Here is a 17,695-nt window from a genome sequence, read left to right on the forward strand (position 1 = left end):
TCCTGGAGTGAGGAGCTGCCCTGTCTTCCTTGGTCTGTGGAAGACACCTGGCTGGTTCGATCTACAGTGTCCAGAGCGAAAATTCCTTTGGCTTCAGTTGGAGCCTGGGCCTTGCCTGGACATCTGTGTGTATGTATACCTGTGTCACCACTTCGATTTCTTGGAGATCTGATGGGACAAGGCAGTCGGCATAAGAGCTGAGCTCAGGATTGGCGTGGGGGCACAGAGAGGCTCTTGCTGTTTGGGATAGGTATAGGTATCTTCAGATTCTTGTGGGGCGCCCGAAGTCGCCAAAGTGGCCAGTGTCTCCGCATTCTGGACATCTAGGAGACTCTGGGATTGGGTAGGACAATCAGGACCGGCCCAGCAGTACGACACTCCTTTGCTCCCTGGCAGATCTTATTGGCTCAAGGGGAGCGACCTTTCTAGGGTCCCTCTGTCTTTCTGGGGTCAAGCGTGCCCATCTGCTCACAAACCTCAGACCCAGATGCCCCAAGGATTGCAGTCTGTTGGGAATCTGGGCGAGCGCTGGGTAGGGCTTTGGCTCTTGGCTAAGGGAACTCAGAACCCCACCCGAAGCCAATGCTCAGAGAGACCCAACAAGCCAGGCCTCCGGAGCCCTCCCAGTCCCACCCCGGTTGCCCCGCCCGTGTGCACGCTGTAGCCCAGCCCCGCCGGACCCGTTCTGCGCGTGCGCAGTCCCGCCCCGCCCGCGCTGCGGGCGACCAGTGACGTCACCGGCCCTGAAGCGCCCTCCGGCGGCCGAGCGCTCAACCCCACCAGGCGGTTCTTGAACAGCCCGAGGGGGCGGCGGGCCGCAGTAGCCCTCTGAACTGCTTTCCCTCGCGCCCGCTCCGGGGCCGCAGCGGATGGGCGGCCGCGGGCCGCGGGGCAACAGGCGGGGAACGGGTGCGAGCCGGGACCGGGAGGGGCGGACGCGCAAAGGGGCCGCGGGGCGGCCGGGCGGGGCGCGGGCCGGCGGTTTGGGAGGGCGCCCCGCGTCCGAGAGGTGAGCCGGGCCCTGACGCTGCGCGGGTTCCGCGTCGCCCCCGCCGCGCCATGGCGGAGACCAAAATCATTTACCACATGGACGAGGAGGAGACGCCGTACCTGGTCAAGCTGCCCGTAGCTCCCGAGCGCGTCACGCTGGCAGACTTCAAGAACGTGCTCAGCAACCGGCCGGTGCACGCCTACAAATTCTTCTTCAAGTCTATGGACCAGGACTTCGGGTCAGTGGGCCGCACGGCCTGGGCAGGGGTGCTGGCCGTCTCCCGCGAGTGTGTGGTGGCTGCTGGGCCCCCGCGCGGGCATGAGCTGGCACCTGTCTGCGCCGGCTGGGCTTTCGGGTCTGGGGACGTCAGAGAGCGCCCCTGTCGCCGGCAACCCTGCTGCGCATCTACAGCAGGTGTAGGTAGAGTCTCTGCGCCTCGGTGACCCTGTCTGTGGCAAGCTGGGGATCCGAGCCCTTGACTACCCTCTAGGTAGGCCAGACAGTTCTTTCTGATGGACAGGCGAGGGCCCAGGCTTTCTGATCACTCTTCGGTGGTGCTCCTGTGCCTAGCTGGTCCAAGTTGGGTGCTGAAGGCCACTCTCAAAGCCACCTTCCTTCTGTCTGGTTAAGCCCAGGGCCTGATGAATTCTTCATCTATGGGTGGAAACCCGGGGCTCAGGGCTACTCTTGGAGGGTGTGCAGTTTATTAGGGGTGGGATCAAGGAGAAGGATTGGGGGGTTTGTGGCTCCTAGCACCCAGTGGATCCTCCACTTGAGATGGGGTAATGTGGAATACGTGGGTCATAGGCACCCATATGTTTTCTGGAGCTTAGAAAAGTTCTGAAGCCTGAAAACAGACTCTTTCCTGGCCCCTCTAGAGTCCCTGTGGCAAGGCAGAGGTCAAGGGTCACTGGAAACCAAGAAGCTACATTCGGTGTACCCTGCCCCCTTGGTTCCTGGCTCCTGTGCCTCTGTCCTTTCCAAACCACACAACATTTGCATTCCTGGGAGGTGCTCAGGTTATCTCCTGACTTGAGTCAGCTTCTAGTAGTGTGTTTCCTAGCTGAATGGCTGTGGTGGCTGTCTCAGGAGAAGGGACTTCCTATTTGAGCTAAGCTGGGCTTCTGAGACAGTGAGCCAGGGACTGGCAGTGCAACAGAGGCCTGACAGGGCATAGCCACAGAAACTTGAGTCCATGGCTTGGCAGTGTTTGGGGGTGGGGAGGCAGGATAGCATGCTTAGGCCCTGTGGGTAGAGCAGGTGTGCTTGGTGCCCTTGTGTGTGGCTGCATCTCAGGGCTTTGACATTGAGGCTATTTTCTGGATTCCATGGTTGCAGGGTCCCTGGGTGGTCCATGGGGTTAGGTCAAGCTCCGAACTCTTTCTGACCCTGGGCGTCTAGTCAGTACTGAACCTGATTTGGATAACTAAACTCTCTTTGCCTACCCAGTCCTTGCGCCCCAACCACAGGCTGGTGTGCTCCCCAATTGCCTGGAGGCTGGAGTTGCCTTGCTCTGGAGGTTGGTCTTCCCTGACTCTCCTGGCTGGGCCACCTCTGTGGTCTCTAATCTCAGGGACAGGGTATTTCTGGGTCTAAGTATTGGTGCATTTTGTGTTTGTGTGTGTGTGTGTGTGTGTGTGTGTGTGTGTGTGTGTGTGTGTGTGTGACCAAAGTCACAAATGTTCTCACAAACTTGTAACACCCTGGGGTGCAAGTGGTAAGGAGCAGAACTGGGTTGCTTTCTTCTCTACACTTTGGGTGTCTCCTGAGGATGCCTGTCCCTCTACTCTGATATCCATGTTGGGTAGGGTGTGCCAAGAGCAGTAATCCAGCATCAGCTCACATAGGTTCCCCATTATCTGTGCCTGTGGCAGGTTTGGAGGACCCGCAGGTGCCCTGGCTAAGGAGATGGGGCAGCAGATACGTGTTCTGAAGCAGGAGTAGTTCCTCTGGGTGGGTTTGAAATGGCTGGGACATGGGGTCTGGAGCTAGCAGAGAGCCCAGAGATACAAGCTGGGTGTCCGGGGTGTGTAGAAGAACTAGGAGGCAGAGCAACTTAGAGGTAGACTCTGGGCTAGGGATGACACAGAGAGACAAACAGCTTGTCAGTAGACCTCATCCTGACTCTGACCTGGTGCTCTGATGGTTTAGTAGACTTGGGAGCTTAGATAAGGGGCCATGCCTTGTCCCAACTGCATCCCTCCTTTCCTTGCCTGAGTTCCACTTACAGAGCTTCAAGGATACCAAGAGAAAGTAACTTAATGTTGGCTGAGTAAGGTTGGCTGAGCTGGGCAAGTGGCCTCGGGTTGGCCACCAACTAGAGTCTGTGAGGAGTACTCTAGTGAGTCTAGCTCCAAACCAAAGCTGGCTACTTCGTAAAAAGCAGAGTCTGTCCTGGGTCAGGCTCAATTCCCAGTGTGTTTCTCTAGCCAACAAGGTAAAGGTCTATTCTGTGCCCGCTTGCATGCAGCTCATGGTGGTTCTGACCCTAGAACCCAAGGCTTAGTAGTAGCAGGAGTTCTGGGTTCTTGTGAGCCCCGTGGAAGTGTCTGGTGTTTGGTCTGGTGACAATGGAGGGGTCTAGTCTATGATAGAGGAGTGAGTACATTTGTTTCTTGGTCCTTGCTACTAGGAATGTACTGCTGATACCAGCTTGCCTGATGTGATACTGAGTTCATCTGCCTGCCAGTTGCCCCCAGCCTCATCTCGGAGAAAGAGCTCCCTGAGCTGGAGGGAGGCAGGCAAGGGTAAGGGCTGGGAGCCCGGGGCTTTGGGGTCCTCTGCACATTGACAAATGTTCTGAGGGTTCTCTGTGCCCTGGTCGAGCTGCCAGGGGTCAGTGACTTAGCCTCTCTGTGTTCCATGCCTCTCCCTAGTATTTATTATGAGAGTCTAGGTAATTACAATGCATTTCCTGAGCTGTGGGGAAGGACTCGATGTTCTGGGGCTCCATGCCCCATGGGATGAGTTGGTAGAAGAGTGTCCAGCTATCGTCAGGGGCCTATGTACACCTGCCAGTTCAAGTTCATGGGTAGTAAAACTCCTTAGGCTAAGAGCCCAGCCCACACCAATCCTTGGTAGGAGTTGAATCCTTACTCCTGGGAGCATACAGAGGACCTGTGAAGCTCAAGATATCTCCATGACCTGTGCTTACTTGCTCCTCCAGTCTCTGGCTCTGTGTGTATGGGAATTGGAATGGGGCTATCTCAGGGCTGGATCACTAAAGAGGTAGTCTGTGTGTTAATGTAACCTCCTGAAACCTTGGGTCCTTTTCGGCCAAGCTGTGCAGGGCTCCAAAGGACCTATTTAGAGCAGATTTCTCCTTGAGGTGGATCACTGGGGTTGGCTGGTAGAGCCCAAGGGCCACAAGGATCTCTAAGGAATTCTAAGGTTGGGGCAAAATGCCCGAAGGGGTGCCCCGAGTCACTGTGTAGTCACATTGAGGTGAGCCTTCCTCGTGAGAGGATAGACACAAGGCTCAGGGTGATAGGGAGGTTTGGTTGTGCCTCATTCTGTTCTTGTTATACAGTGCCCAGGAGGCTATACCACAGCTGTGGGTAGCATCACATACCTTTATCCATTCCTGCCTCTACTGTGGGCATTGTGATGTTTGCCCTTTGCCTAGCCAAGTGTGGGAAAGGACCAGGGTTAGCCCTAGGATCTGGGGCAAACACTATCCTCTCAGTACCTTTCCCTTTGGTCTGTCTTCTTGCCCTGACACCTAGTTAGAAAGCAGGACTTGGGTTGCTGAGGCCGGGAGGGCTAAGAAGCAGGGCCTTGAACCCTAGAGGTGTGTCTTGCTAGGGTTTGGGAGGCACAAAGTCCTCAAGCTGGCCATATTACCTTAAGGGTCTGACTGAGTAGGCTCTGGTTGGGCTGGATGGGTTACAGTGCTTGTTTGGGGAGCCGGACAGGCCCTATTGTGGGTGCTAGGAATTGCTCATCTATTTCTCCATAGGTGAGTCAGGGAGGGTTGGAGCTTGGGTGTGCCAATGGGAAAGGCTTTTGGAGAATCCACTTGGGGTCAAGGTTGGGGGCTAAGGGGAGGATTCCTGTCTGGGTTTCTGTTGCTTTTAGGTTACTCAAAGATAGCAGGCTTTTTGTGGACTCTGGTGTACCAGCTGCTACAGGCAGAGCCCTGTCATCCTCCAGAGAAACTTTATCCCACCCTGGAGCAGTCCCGGGTCTTCCTGTGATGACAGCCTCTCTTGTGGGTGCCTTGTAAATGGAGCAAGCTACAGGGCTGTAACTTGTAATCGGGGAAATAGATATCAAGGGGGTCCTGAGGGGAAATAGATATCAAGGGAGTCCTGAGAAGTGATTCTGTCTGCTGCTGGGGCCCCGCTTCATTGATTCAGAACTCTCATGGGCACATGGAAGCAACAGTAAGGTCAGAAAAGTGGTTGGGATGTACTTTCACTTTCAGACTGTCCAGCCTCTGCCACCAGCGCAGCCCTAGGTCCCTAGCAAGTGGGCGGACAAAGGCCTTACTCTCTAGATAGGATGGGACGTTGCTCTGCTTGTGCTTCCTGCCGTCTACTGTTGCCCAGTGGTTCTGGAGCAACAGGCAGAGGTGGCCCTGCCCCTGGCATTGGGCCCATTAAGCCACAAGCCTGCTTCCTGCCAGGTGCATTTCCAGGACCAGTCTGGTTTTCCAGCTCCACTCAATTCGAGTTTTAGGTGTGGAAAATCCCACTGTGCTTGGCGTAGCTGAGTGCTGGGGTGAAGGTAAGGGAGGGGAGATTTTAGGGCCTGAGGAGATAGGTGGAAGCCTGTTCCCAGCTGCCCCCTCCAACCTGTCCTGGCTGCTGTCCATGCCTTTTTGAACACTGACCCCAGGCTTTCTGGCTTCCTTCCCAGTTCTCATTCCCTGACCCTTTATATCTTGCTTGGGCAAGCTTGGCTCTCTTCTAGCCCATCTGACCAGGGAGGCAGCATGAAGACAAACAGAGATGGCTGTGGTCAGTAGGTACAGCCAGGGCTTGGCTAGTTCTGTTTCTAAGGTCCTCAGATAGAAGCCAACCAAATTCCCTGATAGTTGGGGGCTGATCTTGTGCATGAGGTCCACTTTGTCTCTCTAGATGGTTTTGAGGGCAGCAGGAGCTAGTATCCTTCTGACCCTCACATCTATAGAAGGGGTTGGCTGTCCTTGTACCTTGTACCAGAAAGTGCAGACCCTCTCTGGGCTAGGGGACTTCAGGGGCCCAAGGGCATGGAGCACCATGAGATGCACATCATATTGACTAGGGCCTGTGAGTGTTCCAGAGAGGCACAGAGGGTACGTGCTGGGAAGACAAGGACAGGAGTCAGTGGCCTAATTTAAGCAGGGCATACAAAATGCTGTTCCTGTGTGGCCCAGTCTGAATGTCAGAGTAGGAGACTCTTCTGGAACTAATTAGAATTGGAGCTTTTGTGGTACACGGTAGGATTTGGGGTAATGGGCAGAGACGAGCCGTGGGCTGTGCCAAGCTCCTGGATAGGTAGAGCTACTCTCCCTAAAATTTGGAGGCCGAGAAGAGTTCCCAAACGAGCTTCAAGTATCATATGTTGTGAGGGTTTTGGGTTTTCATGAGCAGGCATACATAGCTAGAGACAGGTCTGATATAAATCCCGGGACCAAGGAAGCTGAAGAATTAGGGACTTTCCCGGGAACCCTTAACCTTGTCTGACCCGCCAAGGGCTAGAGGCTGGCTCTGGAAGTGGACAAGAGCTCTAGGATGTCCTGTCATGAATCCTCTACATCTGTCTACTCCAGTGCTGAGGGTCAGGAGTTTGGGTCCGGTGGAGAGCCGCAGAGTCCCTAAGCAGAGAATGTGTTAGATAAACCCTCAGTGACATCTTTGGCCTGACAGATGCTCTATTGCTAGGTCCAAGGGTGGGAGATGTCTCTTAGCATCCTCCATGGATCCAGGTGAGGTGACATCAGGGCCTTGTTTGACCACAGGGTGGTGAAGGAGGAGATCTTCGACGACAATGCCAAGTTGCCCTGCTTCAATGGCCGTGTGGTTTCCTGGGTGAGTCTATAGGTGGCCCCACCAGAATGATACAGGTGGGATCTTCCTGGGAGAAGTAAAGGACAAAGGTAGGCGGCAGCTGGGTGCTTATGGGGGTGGTCTTGAAGCATATGGCCATCCAAGGCCTCGCTCTTCTTTCACAGCTGGTCCTGGCTGAGGGCGCTCACTCGGATGCAGGGTCCCAGGGCACTGACAGCCACACGGACCTGCCCCCACCCCTTGAGAGGACAGGCGGCATTGGGGACTCCAGGCCCCCCTCCTTCCAGTAAGGCCCCTATCGGGGGCAGAGATCTACCATTGCTGGATCCTTGCTACCCAAGGCCCACCTGGGAAGAGTGAAGCTGACAACAGAGGAGGGGCCTACAGTTGGGTGGGAGGCACCTTCTAGAACTAGGGTCCTGCCTGTGGGTTTGGGGACTAGGAATCATTTGAGGTACTGGCTACCAGCAAACCGGTCTGCCCAATTTCACCCACTTCTCATCTATGCAGTCCAAATGTTGCCAGTAGCCGAGATGGAATGGACAATGAGACAGGCACAGAGTCAATGGTCAGTCACCGGCGGGAGCGAGCCCGACGTCGAAACCGTGATGAGGGTACTGTGGCTGCGCCTGCCCAGATCTGGAGCCCAGACTTCCCTTGGTGTCCCTTGGTATCCCTCCAAACCCCTAGAAATATCCCACATATTCTTTCAAGCAGTGATCCTTGGGTAGAGTCCCAACTTGGTACTCCTAGCCCCTGTGGTCCCAGAGTCACTGCATAAGTTTTGAAATGTAGAGGCCACCTTCATTCTGTGACCACTGAAGTCCCACAATCAGTTCCCACCCTGTTGTCCCCACAGCTGCCCGGACCAATGGGCACCCAAGAGGGGACCGGCGGCGGGAGCTGGGACTACCTCCAGACAGTGCGTCCACTGTACTGAGCAGTGAGCTTGAATCTAGCAGCTTTATTGACTCAGATGAGGAGGACAACACGAGCCGGTAGGTGGCACTCGCACATGTCAGTATGTGCTGGAGATTTAAGGTTAAGAGTACTGATTGGTTATACATATGTTGCCTTGTACTTTTCTGACTCCTCTGGTCTCCTGCCTCAGGCTGAGCAGCTCTACAGAGCAGAGTACCTCCTCTCGGCTAATTCGTAAGCACAAATGCCGTCGTCGGAAGCAGCGCTTGAGGCAGACAGACCGGGTAGGCAGCAGGTGGGTGGGGTGTCTGCTCTGAGTGGTGCCCACACAGCCCCTCATTGGGTCCCTCCACAGGCATCCTCCTTCAGCAGCATCACCGACTCTACCATGTCCCTGAACATCATCACCGTCACTCTCAACATGGGTGAGGCCTTGTGGGCTGTGGGTGCTTGGTGGGGGGTGGGTACAGGCCTTGGGAGCTTTTGGGGCCTGCTCATGGCCCCTCCTGCAGAGAGGCACCACTTCCTGGGCATCAGCATCGTGGGCCAGAGCAACGACCGGGGTGATGGCGGCATCTACATTGGATCCATCATGAAGGGCGGGGCTGTGGCTGCTGATGGCCGCATTGAGCCAGGCGACATGTTGCTGCAGGTGGGAGCCATGTGGGGACTGTGGGGACAAGATGGACCCACATCCCACCACCAATCCCTGACCCCACAAACCCCATAGGTGAATGATGTCAACTTTGAGAACATGAGCAACGATGATGCCGTGCGGGTGCTTCGGGAGATCGTATCCCAGACGGGGTGAGGGGGGCTCCATGTGGGGGTGGGGGTGGCATGGCATGGGAGGGGCTGTGCGGGCCTCACCTACGATGTGGTCTGCTGAACTCTGTAGGCCCATCAGTCTCACAGTGGCCAAGTGCTGGGACCCAACCCCTCGGAGCTACTTCACCATCCCAAGGGGTGAGCGACCCCATGGAAAGGTGGGGTAGGGTGGGGTTCCTAGGCCCAGTCTGGGGGTCTTTCTTGCTGTCCCCCACTTACTGTCACTTGTCATCTGTTGCCATGTGGTAACTATGCAGCTGACCCAGTGCGACCCATCGACCCGGCTGCCTGGCTGTCCCACACAGCAGCACTGACCGGTGCTCTGCCCCGCTATGGTACGAGTCCCTGCTCCAGCGCCATCACACGCACCAGCTCTTCCTCACTAACCAGCTCAGTGCCTGGCGCCCCACGTAAGTGGCAACTCACAAGAGCCCTCCAGGAAACTGAGGCTAAAGGACAAGGGTCAGCTCCAGCTTTGAGCTTTAGTGCTCATTGGAGCTGTTCCAGGGTCCATTGATGTTTGTCTCCAACACCTTCACAAATGTGTACACCAAGATACATGTACGCATCTCTCACAGCCCGGCCATGCTGGTCGTCTGCATACATTGAAGGGTCCTGCCAGTCCTGTGCTGAGGATTGGGAGGACATGGTAGCTTCTGCTTTGCTTTTCTGCTACCTAACATAACTAACAGCTTGAGCTGTCCAGGGAGGTGTCTGTGGGGGAGGGGCAGGGGCTGGCTTGCCCGTGTGTACTTGGACTGTGGCTCAAGTTTTGATGAGAGATAACCTCCCGAGAGTAGAAGATAGAGGTTTGATCCTGCCCCCTGCTCCCAACCCCATGGCGGTTCACTCTGTGAGCCTGGGCTCAGAGAAGTGTGCTTTGCAGAGCTTGAGGAGGCACCACTGACTGTGAAGAGTGACATGAGTGCCATTGTCCGCGTCATGCAGTTGCCAGACTCGGGACTGGAGATCCGGGACCGCATGTGGCTTAAGATCACCATTGCCAATGCTGTCATTGGTGAGTCCCTGGCTGTGTGGGAAGGACCCAGTCTGTTCTTCATTCTGGTGTAGCTTCCCAGGGCTCAGCTACCCTGACTTTCATGGGCCTATGGCCAGGGGCGGATGTGGTGGACTGGCTGTACACACACGTGGAGGGCTTCAAGGAGCGAAGGGAGGCGAGGAAGTATGCCAGCAGCATGCTGAAGCATGGTTTCCTGCGGCACACGGTGAACAAGATCACTTTCTCTGAGCAGTGCTACTATGTCTTTGGTGACCTGTGCAGCAGTGAGTAAGGGTTATCGGGTAGGGATTATTGTGGGGCTCATCCATTTGCCCTCACTTACCCTTCCACTCCCTTCCCGCCAGACCTCGCATCCCTGAACCTCAACAGTGGCTCCAGTGGAGCCTCAGATCAGGACACACTGGCCCCACTGCCCCACCCATCTGTACCCTGGCCCTTGGGTCAAGGCTATCCCTACCAGTACCCAGGACCCCCGCCCTGCTTCCCACCTGCTTACCAGGACCCTGGCTTCAGCTATGGCAGTGGCAGTGCTGGGAGTCAGCAGAGTGAAGGTGAGAGTCATGCCAACCCCTCCTCCCACTCCCACTCCTTGGCTCTGCCTGGCCCTGATGCTTCCCTCTGTGCTCCTGCTGTGTGTTTGGGTCCTGGTGGGTCCCATCTCAAGAGTCAGCATGTGGGACAGGGAGGGGCTGATGTGGGTACTCAGTGTGGTTCTGTGGGTAGAAGCCTTTAGGAAATAGAAAGACTGCCTGGTGGGAACGGGCTTGGTGTGCTAGGTGGTGGAGGCAAGAGGCCAGGAGATGCTGTGGCAAGAATGAGGATGAGAGTATCCACGGGCATCAAGTGGGGGCACTGTCTAGGCCCCAGGTTATGGGGAGAATGGGCTTTATCAGTTATGGTGCCTGCATCCCAACAGAGTGCCAGACAAGAATATCGAACAATGCCATTAAGGCATATCCCAGAGATCTTAAAGACCTTGAAGGGTTGGTGTCCCTGAGGAAGAGATGGCCTGAAGTGGAGGTTTTAGGCAGAGTGGGGCACAGTTAGGCCAGCAGCTGTGCTACAGGGTCCAGAGAAAGAATCAGGAGAGGTTGGGCCAGAGGGTGGCGATGCCCAGGGGGAAGCTATCGAGTGACTACTGACCCTGGACAGGCCATTGCATGTACCTAGGCTCAGCTTGGCCCAAAATAGTCCTATTAGCCATTGGTGGGCACTGGACTGGTGTGTGACTTGTGCTATCCCTTGCTTTGTGCTGAGCAAGCCTTAGACTGAAGGACTAGCAGAGTGGACCCTCGGGCCGGTAAGCCAGGTCCCCCTGTGTCCCTCTCAGCATGTCCCCAGCCAGCACGTGTTTACTTTCAGGACAGGGGCTAAGCAAATTAGCTGACCAGGGTCCTGGGTTGGGTGGACAGTGGGTCTTCGGGTGGTGAGCCCAGGATGGCTATTGGGAATGCTGGGCACACAGGGCCTTCACTGGTTTCTTAGTTTCTCAGCTCTAACATTAGCCCTGGGTTCAAGCATTGGGGTTAGGTGTGGGGTGCCAAGCTGGGCCCTATTGTCCCCGCTGTCTGCCACTGCCCCTAGCTTCTCGCCTCTCAGCTGTTCCTGGTATCTGCATGGCTGCCATTCCCCTACCATCCCCAGACTCACCAGATCCTGCCCTGGCTGTCTGGGAGCAGCTGGTGGTCCTGGATATGGCCAGACCTAGTGCTGACTCTGTTGCCCCTTCCCTTTTCCTAGGGAGCAAGAGCAGTGGGTCCACAAGGAGCAGCCATCGGACCCCAGGCCGAGAGGAGCGCCGGGCAACTGGAGCTGGGGGTAGTGGCAGTGAATCAGACCACACAGTACCAAGTGGGTCTGGTAGCACTGGCTGGTGGGAGCGGCCTGTCAGCCAGCTTAGCCGTGGCAGTAGCCCTCGAAGTCAGGCTTCAGCTGTTGCCCCAGGGCTCCCTCCACTGCACCCCCTTACCAAGGCCTATGCAGTAGTGGGTGGGCCACCTGGAGGGCCACCTGTCCGGGAGCTGGCTGCTGTTCCTCCAGAACTTACAGGTAGCCGCCAGTCCTTCCAAAAGGCCATGGGAAACCCCTGTGAGTTCTTTGTGGACATCATGTGATGATCAACCAGTGTCTTCAGTGCTGCCTGTGGCGAGAGTCTGTGTTCCTGCTGTGCCAGGAGCTCTATGGGCTTGCCTTAGTGGTGGCCGGCCAGGATAGGTCAGTCGTAGGGTCTGGGCCAGGGCAGAGGGAGCAGGCAACAGAAGAAGGGCTGAGGGCAGCCATACGACCAAGATATCAGCTTGATATTTTGTCTGCTCTTGGGGCTGCTGGTGGTGGTGCAGCTCAAGTATCTGTAGTCTTGTAAGGAGACATCTCTGTCTTTAAGTCCTCAGCACAGATCTCAGGGACCACCTCCTGGTTCCTTTTTTGGAAGTGACCTCCATTTAGGACAAGAAAGGCTCTCTTGGGCTCTGTCACCCCTTTCCCCAAAGTCTCCCAGAACTGCACAGGGGCACAGGCTGACTGTCACTAAGTTTATGGGCCTCACCTGTCAGGCCAAGGTGGGGTTCTTGAGGGGTTAGACAGAGCCCTCAAACCTCTCTGGCTGCCCAGGTGGGGTCTAACTTACTTATTTATTGCTAGCTTGCCTGCTCCAAGGGCGGCAGCTGGTCACCCAGTGGGGCAGTTTGCACGCTCCTTTCCTCACCTGCAACTCGGCACATGACAGCACAGTTTGTGTTGAAGGTATGTGGAGGATGGCTAGTAGGGAAGACAGGAGAGAGGCCTGGCACTTATCTACTGTCTTAGTCTCAATGGCGGGTGAGAGTGAACACAAGAGCTGAAGATGTGGGGTCCTGTCCTGTCACTGTTCTCCTGGTGGCTGCCCATCAGCATGTGCCACTGCCATCTCGGCACAGCAGCCCCACACATCTACACGAGACACTGTGTCAAGAAGTCTGAGCGACTGGGTAGTTCACATAGAGCTGCTTCTGTGTAAATGCTGCTTCTGTGTAAATGCTATTTTAAACACTAAAAAAAGCGTTTAATTTTATGGGACTGATGTGTGGCTTATTTTTCTTTTCTCCAGCTAAGCTGCTTCCGGATTCAGGTGTGGGGGCCAGTCCAGAACTGACCCAGGTCTGATCCTGCCTGGAGATGGAAGATACCCTTGTCCCTTGCCGCTTAGTCATGTGGCTCTGTCCCTGGTGCTGGCCAGTAAGGGGCCTTGCAGGCAACTTTTCTGTCCTTGGTACTAGAAGCTGATTCCAGGGGTCCTGGGTGGCTGGTGCTGGCCGTGGTGCTGACCCGTACCCCTGTGTATGCTCTGTCCAAGGTGCTGGTGGCGACCCGGTTTTCTCCTCCAGGCTAGGGCTCAGCCAGGAATGGAGAAGACTGGATGTTGCCTCCCTCCTGAGTGTGCTCTGCCTGCTGTCTTTCTTGCTCTGTCCCAATACCTATACATGCCCAGCCTTCTATTCCTGGGATGCCTGGACAGGGCACTGATGAGGCCCCCGCCTGGCATGTTCAGGCAAGTAGTACTTTCTGACCTCCCAGGGTCTGTCTGCCTGGGGAATTCCTAGGTTCAAAGTATGGCTATGTAGTCCCAAAGAACCTTTTGTGGGTCGTTTTCTAAGATCATAGAGCCTGGTCACCTGGGGAGGCCTTAGGTAGGCATAACAGGATCAAGGATGATCTTGCCTTTGAGGGGTAGGTGGGCTCATAGGGTCCATCTTGTGCTCAGCAGGCCTTCAGTGTGTGGGGGTGTCACTGTAGGACTAAGGCCAATGGAGTCCGAGTTTATGTTCAGTGTCTCAAGTCTATGGTTGAAGTACTGTTTGGGGTTTGATGGCTTAGGAGATCTCTGGTAGGGCTGGGTTCACTAAAGGTAAGGTCATTGGATCAGGGGTCATTCACTGTGTCCCCGAGTTGCCTCACTACTACCACTATTCCCATCTGATGCTTCCTTGGGGCTCCTTCCCAGGAAGAACTCCTGGGTGTTGAGCTCTGGCAGCCACAGAAGTACATAGCATTTGGGCAGGTGGAAGGTGGCCAGGATGCCCAGGGCACAGAATAAGATAGCACCCATCTGCACAGCTGGCTGGTAGGCCACCTGCACATTAGCCAGGAGGGGCACAAAAGAGACCCAGATGATGAAATAAGCTAGCATGGCGAAGGTGAGGCCACGGGCACGGTTATAGCGACCAGGCTGGCTCTGTACCAGGAAAGTGCCCAGAAAGCAGAGGAAAGCTAACACTGCATTGGTGATGTGCACCAAGCCCAGGCTGACCCAGGAACGCATGCGGCAGTGTTCCAGTACCTCCGTGGGCAGCACCTGCCAATCTGTCACCACCTCTGGAGGGAAAGCCATCAAGTACCAGGCACATAGTGCAGCCTCCACAAGAGTGGCCAGCAGTACCACCAGCCAAGCCCAGGGGCCCCGAAGGTAGCTGCAGAGCCAGTTTGCCCAACTCAGTGGCAGCTCAGACTCCACAAAGATCTCGGCTGCTTGCAGGAAGAGTGTGCTCAGGCAGCCTGTGAGAGGGAGGTGAGCCATTGGTTGTTGGGCAAGGCAGCTGGCAGAGCGTGGTCGTCCTGGGAACAGAAGGACACTGAGGCAGAAGAGGCCTAGGCAGATCAGGCCAAAGCAGAACAGTGACCCACCTGAGGCCTGAACAAGAGGGCTGTCCCAGTAGTGGACAAAGAGCCCCAGGGCAGCCAGTGTCAGGCCCAGCACCAGGCAAAGCAGCAGGAGAAGTGACAGCACAGCTGGCTCCCCCCAAGCCAGAAACTTGGGCCTGCGAGGTAAGCAGGTTGTGCTTTTTTCTGGGGACCACTGATCCTTGCCACATGGAGTACAGGTGAAGTCATCTGTAGTGGTGAAAGAAAGGCAATGTGGAGGTTGGTGATGGGAGACAGAACTCCCCAGCCAGTCCCCCACAGTAATTGCCTCAACATTAGCCCTGGGGAAGGGGGCTTGCCAGATTGGCGTGCTTCTGTCCCCCAGCCCAGCTGTGCAGAATATCTAGGGAAGATGGTTCACCTGGATGCTTCCGGTAGCTCCCTGCCTTGCAGTCCACACAGTCATAGCAGCAGGAATGAAAGCCCTTTACTCTGCGCACCTGGCCATCTTTGCACTGCCGGGAGCACTGGGAGACTGGCACCTGGACATGGAGCCTTGGGTTAGGCTTCGCTTAGCTAGCACTGGCTTCTACCCACCATGCCTTTTGCCTGTCTTGTTCTTACCTGGTTGCCTGGCCAATACATTTTCGAGTGCTGCAGCTGAAGGGTGCCGTTGAAGGTGCCTACAGTATGTAGTACAGGTGTAGGGCTCTGCCACACCCACATCTTCAGGTCATATTCCATGTCTACACTCCCTTTGGCATCAAACTGCAGTGTCAAGTCTCGAGCACGGAAACTCATATTGTACATGTTCTCCAGGAGCTGTGGAGTGGAGTCAGGGTAAGGCTGACCCATGAGCCTCTCCAGTCATGACAGGATTTGGCTCTGCCTGGTTCAGTGTTCCTGCAGGAGCAGGCAAAACCCAGCAAAAACCCCACCCTTACCTGCCAGGGTTGAACAGGCTCTGATGTGTGGCAATGTGAGACATTGCACTGCAGGGTGTTGTGAAGGGCCTGAGCCACACTGTACACAGCTGCATAGGTTGCAAATATTTGGTGGTGCAACTGCCCAGCTGATAGGTTCTGCATCAGCCCAGATGACAGGTTCTGTAGCATGATGTAGTCACATTGTGAACAGCGTGGCCCCATCACGCGCTCCTCCAGATCCAACTCAGCTTTCAGGGAGGCACAGAATGTTGGGTCAGCAGCTAGGGCAAGGCGAGTCTCCACATAATGGGAAAATTCAGGCAGTAGGGCACCGCGCTGCAGAAACCCAAGAACAGTGCCCACACGGGCAATATTGGGAAGTGTCATGACCAGGTCAGAGGTCAGCCAGGACTCACTGGCCACCCATACCTTGGGTGAGAGGTCATGAAGGATGCTGTAGCTAAAAAGGGAGTAGACAGCACGGGCAGATGCAAACAGCACCACCACCTGTACTTTGCTTTGGTTCACTTGGCGTAGCACATCCACCACCTTGCCCAATTGTTGGCCACTAGTGTCATGTTGTGGCACCAGGCCCTCGTGTGCAATGCAGATACCTCGTGAGTTGGCCAGACCAGAAAAGATGCTCAGACCTTCCCGGCCATAGTCATCATCACTACCTAAGGCAGCCACCCAGTTCCAGCTGAAATTCTGCAACAGTGTCACAACGGCCTGCAGCTGCACCCGGTCACTGGGCACTGTGCGGAAGAAGGATGGAAATGTTTCCCGGTCACTTAGCCGATCCATGCTGGCACTATAGCTGACCTGTGGTGATCAAGAAGCACTTCCTGATATGAGAGCTTAATGGGTGCAGTTGGTTGAAGGAACACAGGGGAAGTTGGCTCACTCACCTGTGGCATGAGGAAGAAGCTGAAGAACTTGCCTGTAATGAGGGCAAGCTCTGATGAGTGGGGACCAATGACAGCCAGCACACGGGGTTGGTACTGTGTGTAGTTGCAGTAGGCAGCAATGCTTTGACTTCCCACCTTGGCCATGAACATGAGGCTGGGCTTCATGGTGACCACTGGCTCTGAGCATGTGTCAAACAGGTCATAGCCCAGTCGCAGCCCAGGGAGCAAGGCAGATCCATTGTTGATCTCCTCTACAGCCATCTTCATAGCCATGGCCAGGAACAAACCAAGGGGCGAGAACCTGAGACCACATGGAAATTGCAGGTGGTCACCACCTCATCCCCAGAGTAGGAGTACCATAGATCCAAGGCTGCCAAGCTTTGGCTCACTCCCACCCTAGCTGCTAGTCTCCATACCTGGTACATAGGATGCCGTTGGGCTGTGTTCTCTGGTTGAGAGTGGCCTCCTCAGTTGTGCCCAGGGGAAATAGTCCACCCAATATATAGTCCCCTTGTGCCTTGAATTGCTGTGACAGACACAAAGAGGACCCCATCCCAAGCTCCAGGAAAGCAGCCAGACTGAGGCCCAAGATAGCCAAACCCGGCATGGTAGAAGTTTCCAGCAGAGGCAATAGAAGGTGTGTGCAGGGCTGGAGCCACAGATGTACTGAGTCCAGGGGAGAGAACAGTGGATTTGTTTAGCAAAACCACTGCTGTGCTTGGCTGCCAAGCCCCAAGGAGCTCCGGTGATATATGCAATATCCCAGGCCTGATGTTTTGTGTATACTTGACACCATATCTAATAAACCCATATCTAATAATCTGAGAGTAACCCAGTAAGCCAACTGTGGCCACTGACTGTGGTCTTTTCACCTGCCTATGCTCAAGCTCCTCAGGATCCTTCATTCCTAGAGCAACCTGGCATATCTAATAAACCCACCATATCTAATAATCTGAGAGTAACCCAGTAAGCCAACTGTGGCCACTGACTGTGGTCTTTTCACCTGCCTATGCTCAAGCTCCTCAGGATCCTTCATTCCTAGAGCAACCTGGCATATCTAATAAACCCACCATATCTAATAATCTGAGAGTAACCCAGTAAGCCAACTGTGGCCACTGACTGTGGTCTTTTCACCTGCCTATGCTCAAGCTCCTCAGGATCCTTCATTCCTAGAGCAACCTGGCAGACTGTAAAAAGGAAGGTGCAGAAGTGTTCAGGATTCTCTTGACTGTGGAATAAGAGGGCACAAGGGCCATAGGCCTTTCCAATCTGCCCGGGTCCTGGGGCAAGGCAGACTCATTGAGGGTTCCAGCTGTTCTGCTGGAGTTCTGACACCTGGAAGCTGTGGAGCCTCTCGGCCATCCTGCTGATCTTCAATGTAAGCACTCCTACCCAGGTAGGCATGCAGGGATCTCTCTCTGCAGAGTGCTCGTGCTGGTTCATGGAAATGAGAAAAGGCTATAAACAAATAGCTTCCTGCAGCTGCTACA

At 55.2% G+C, this 17,695-nt stretch overlaps 2 protein-coding genes across 5 annotated transcripts; one reads left to right on the forward strand and one right to left on the reverse strand.

Annotated features, from left to right (window-relative positions):
* Window positions 1-746: 746 nt before the first annotated feature.
* Window positions 747-12,803, forward strand: Dvl1 (dishevelled segment polarity protein 1). 4 transcript variants are annotated; one of them, XM_039110851.2, is made up of 16 exons: window positions 1,109-1,229; window positions 3,624-3,738; window positions 6,936-7,005; window positions 7,149-7,270; window positions 7,495-7,598; window positions 7,844-7,982; window positions 8,096-8,189; window positions 8,261-8,330; window positions 8,418-8,557; window positions 8,636-8,712; window positions 8,804-8,871; window positions 8,991-9,143; window positions 9,620-9,751; window positions 9,850-10,017; window positions 10,099-10,305; window positions 11,495-12,803. In XM_039110851.2, the coding sequence occupies exons 5-16, from the start codon at window positions 7,523-7,525 to the stop codon at window positions 11,866-11,868; spliced, it is 1,698 nt and encodes a 565-aa protein (XP_038966779.1). In that variant the 5' UTR covers window positions 1,109-1,229; window positions 3,624-3,738; window positions 6,936-7,005; window positions 7,149-7,270; window positions 7,495-7,522; the 3' UTR covers window positions 11,869-12,803.
* On the reverse strand, window positions 12,773-16,829 carry Tas1r3 (taste 1 receptor member 3). Its single transcript, NM_130818.2, has 6 exons — window positions 16,622-16,829; window positions 16,206-16,506; window positions 15,316-16,119; window positions 14,996-15,193; window positions 14,793-14,913; window positions 12,773-14,620 (listed from the first exon to the last, which is right to left on the reverse strand). The coding sequence occupies exons 1-6, from the start codon at window positions 16,810-16,812 to the stop codon at window positions 13,659-13,661; spliced, it is 2,577 nt and encodes an 858-aa protein (NP_570831.1). The 5' UTR covers window positions 16,813-16,829; the 3' UTR covers window positions 12,773-13,658.
* Between the last annotated feature and the right edge of the window lie 866 nt (window positions 16,830-17,695).

The sequence above is a fragment of the Rattus norvegicus genome, chromosome 5 (genome assembly GCF_036323735.1).
Source record: "Rattus norvegicus strain BN/NHsdMcwi chromosome 5, GRCr8, whole genome shotgun sequence".
NCBI classification, from domain to species: domain Eukaryota; kingdom Metazoa; phylum Chordata; class Mammalia; order Rodentia; family Muridae; genus Rattus; species Rattus norvegicus.

Bases quoted from the DNA above. Each gene is read 5' to 3' on its own strand.
- Dvl1 (XM_006239598.5), top strand. From the start codon at position 1,060: ATGGCGGAGACCAAAATCATTTACCACATGGACGAGGAGGAGACGCCG. The intron at 9,752-9,849 runs GTGAGTCCCTGG...GCCTATGGCCAG, and splicing joins CATTGCCAATGCTGTCATTG to GGGCGGATGTGGTGGACTGG. The intron at 10,018-10,098 runs GTGAGTAAGGGT...CCTTCCCGCCAG, and splicing joins CTTTGGTGACCTGTGCAGCA to ACCTCGCATCCCTGAACCTC.
- Tas1r3 (NM_130818.2), bottom strand. From the start codon at position 16,812: ATGCCGGGTTTGGCTATCTTGGGCCTCAGTCTGGCTGCTTTCCTGGAG. The intron at 16,507-16,621 runs GTATGGAGACTA...ATGTGGTCTCAG, and splicing joins AACGGCATCCTATGTACCAG to GTTCTCGCCCCTTGGTTTGT. The intron at 16,120-16,205 runs GTGAGTGAGCCA...TGATCACCACAG, and splicing joins GCTTCTTCCTCATGCCACAG to GTCAGCTATAGTGCCAGCAT.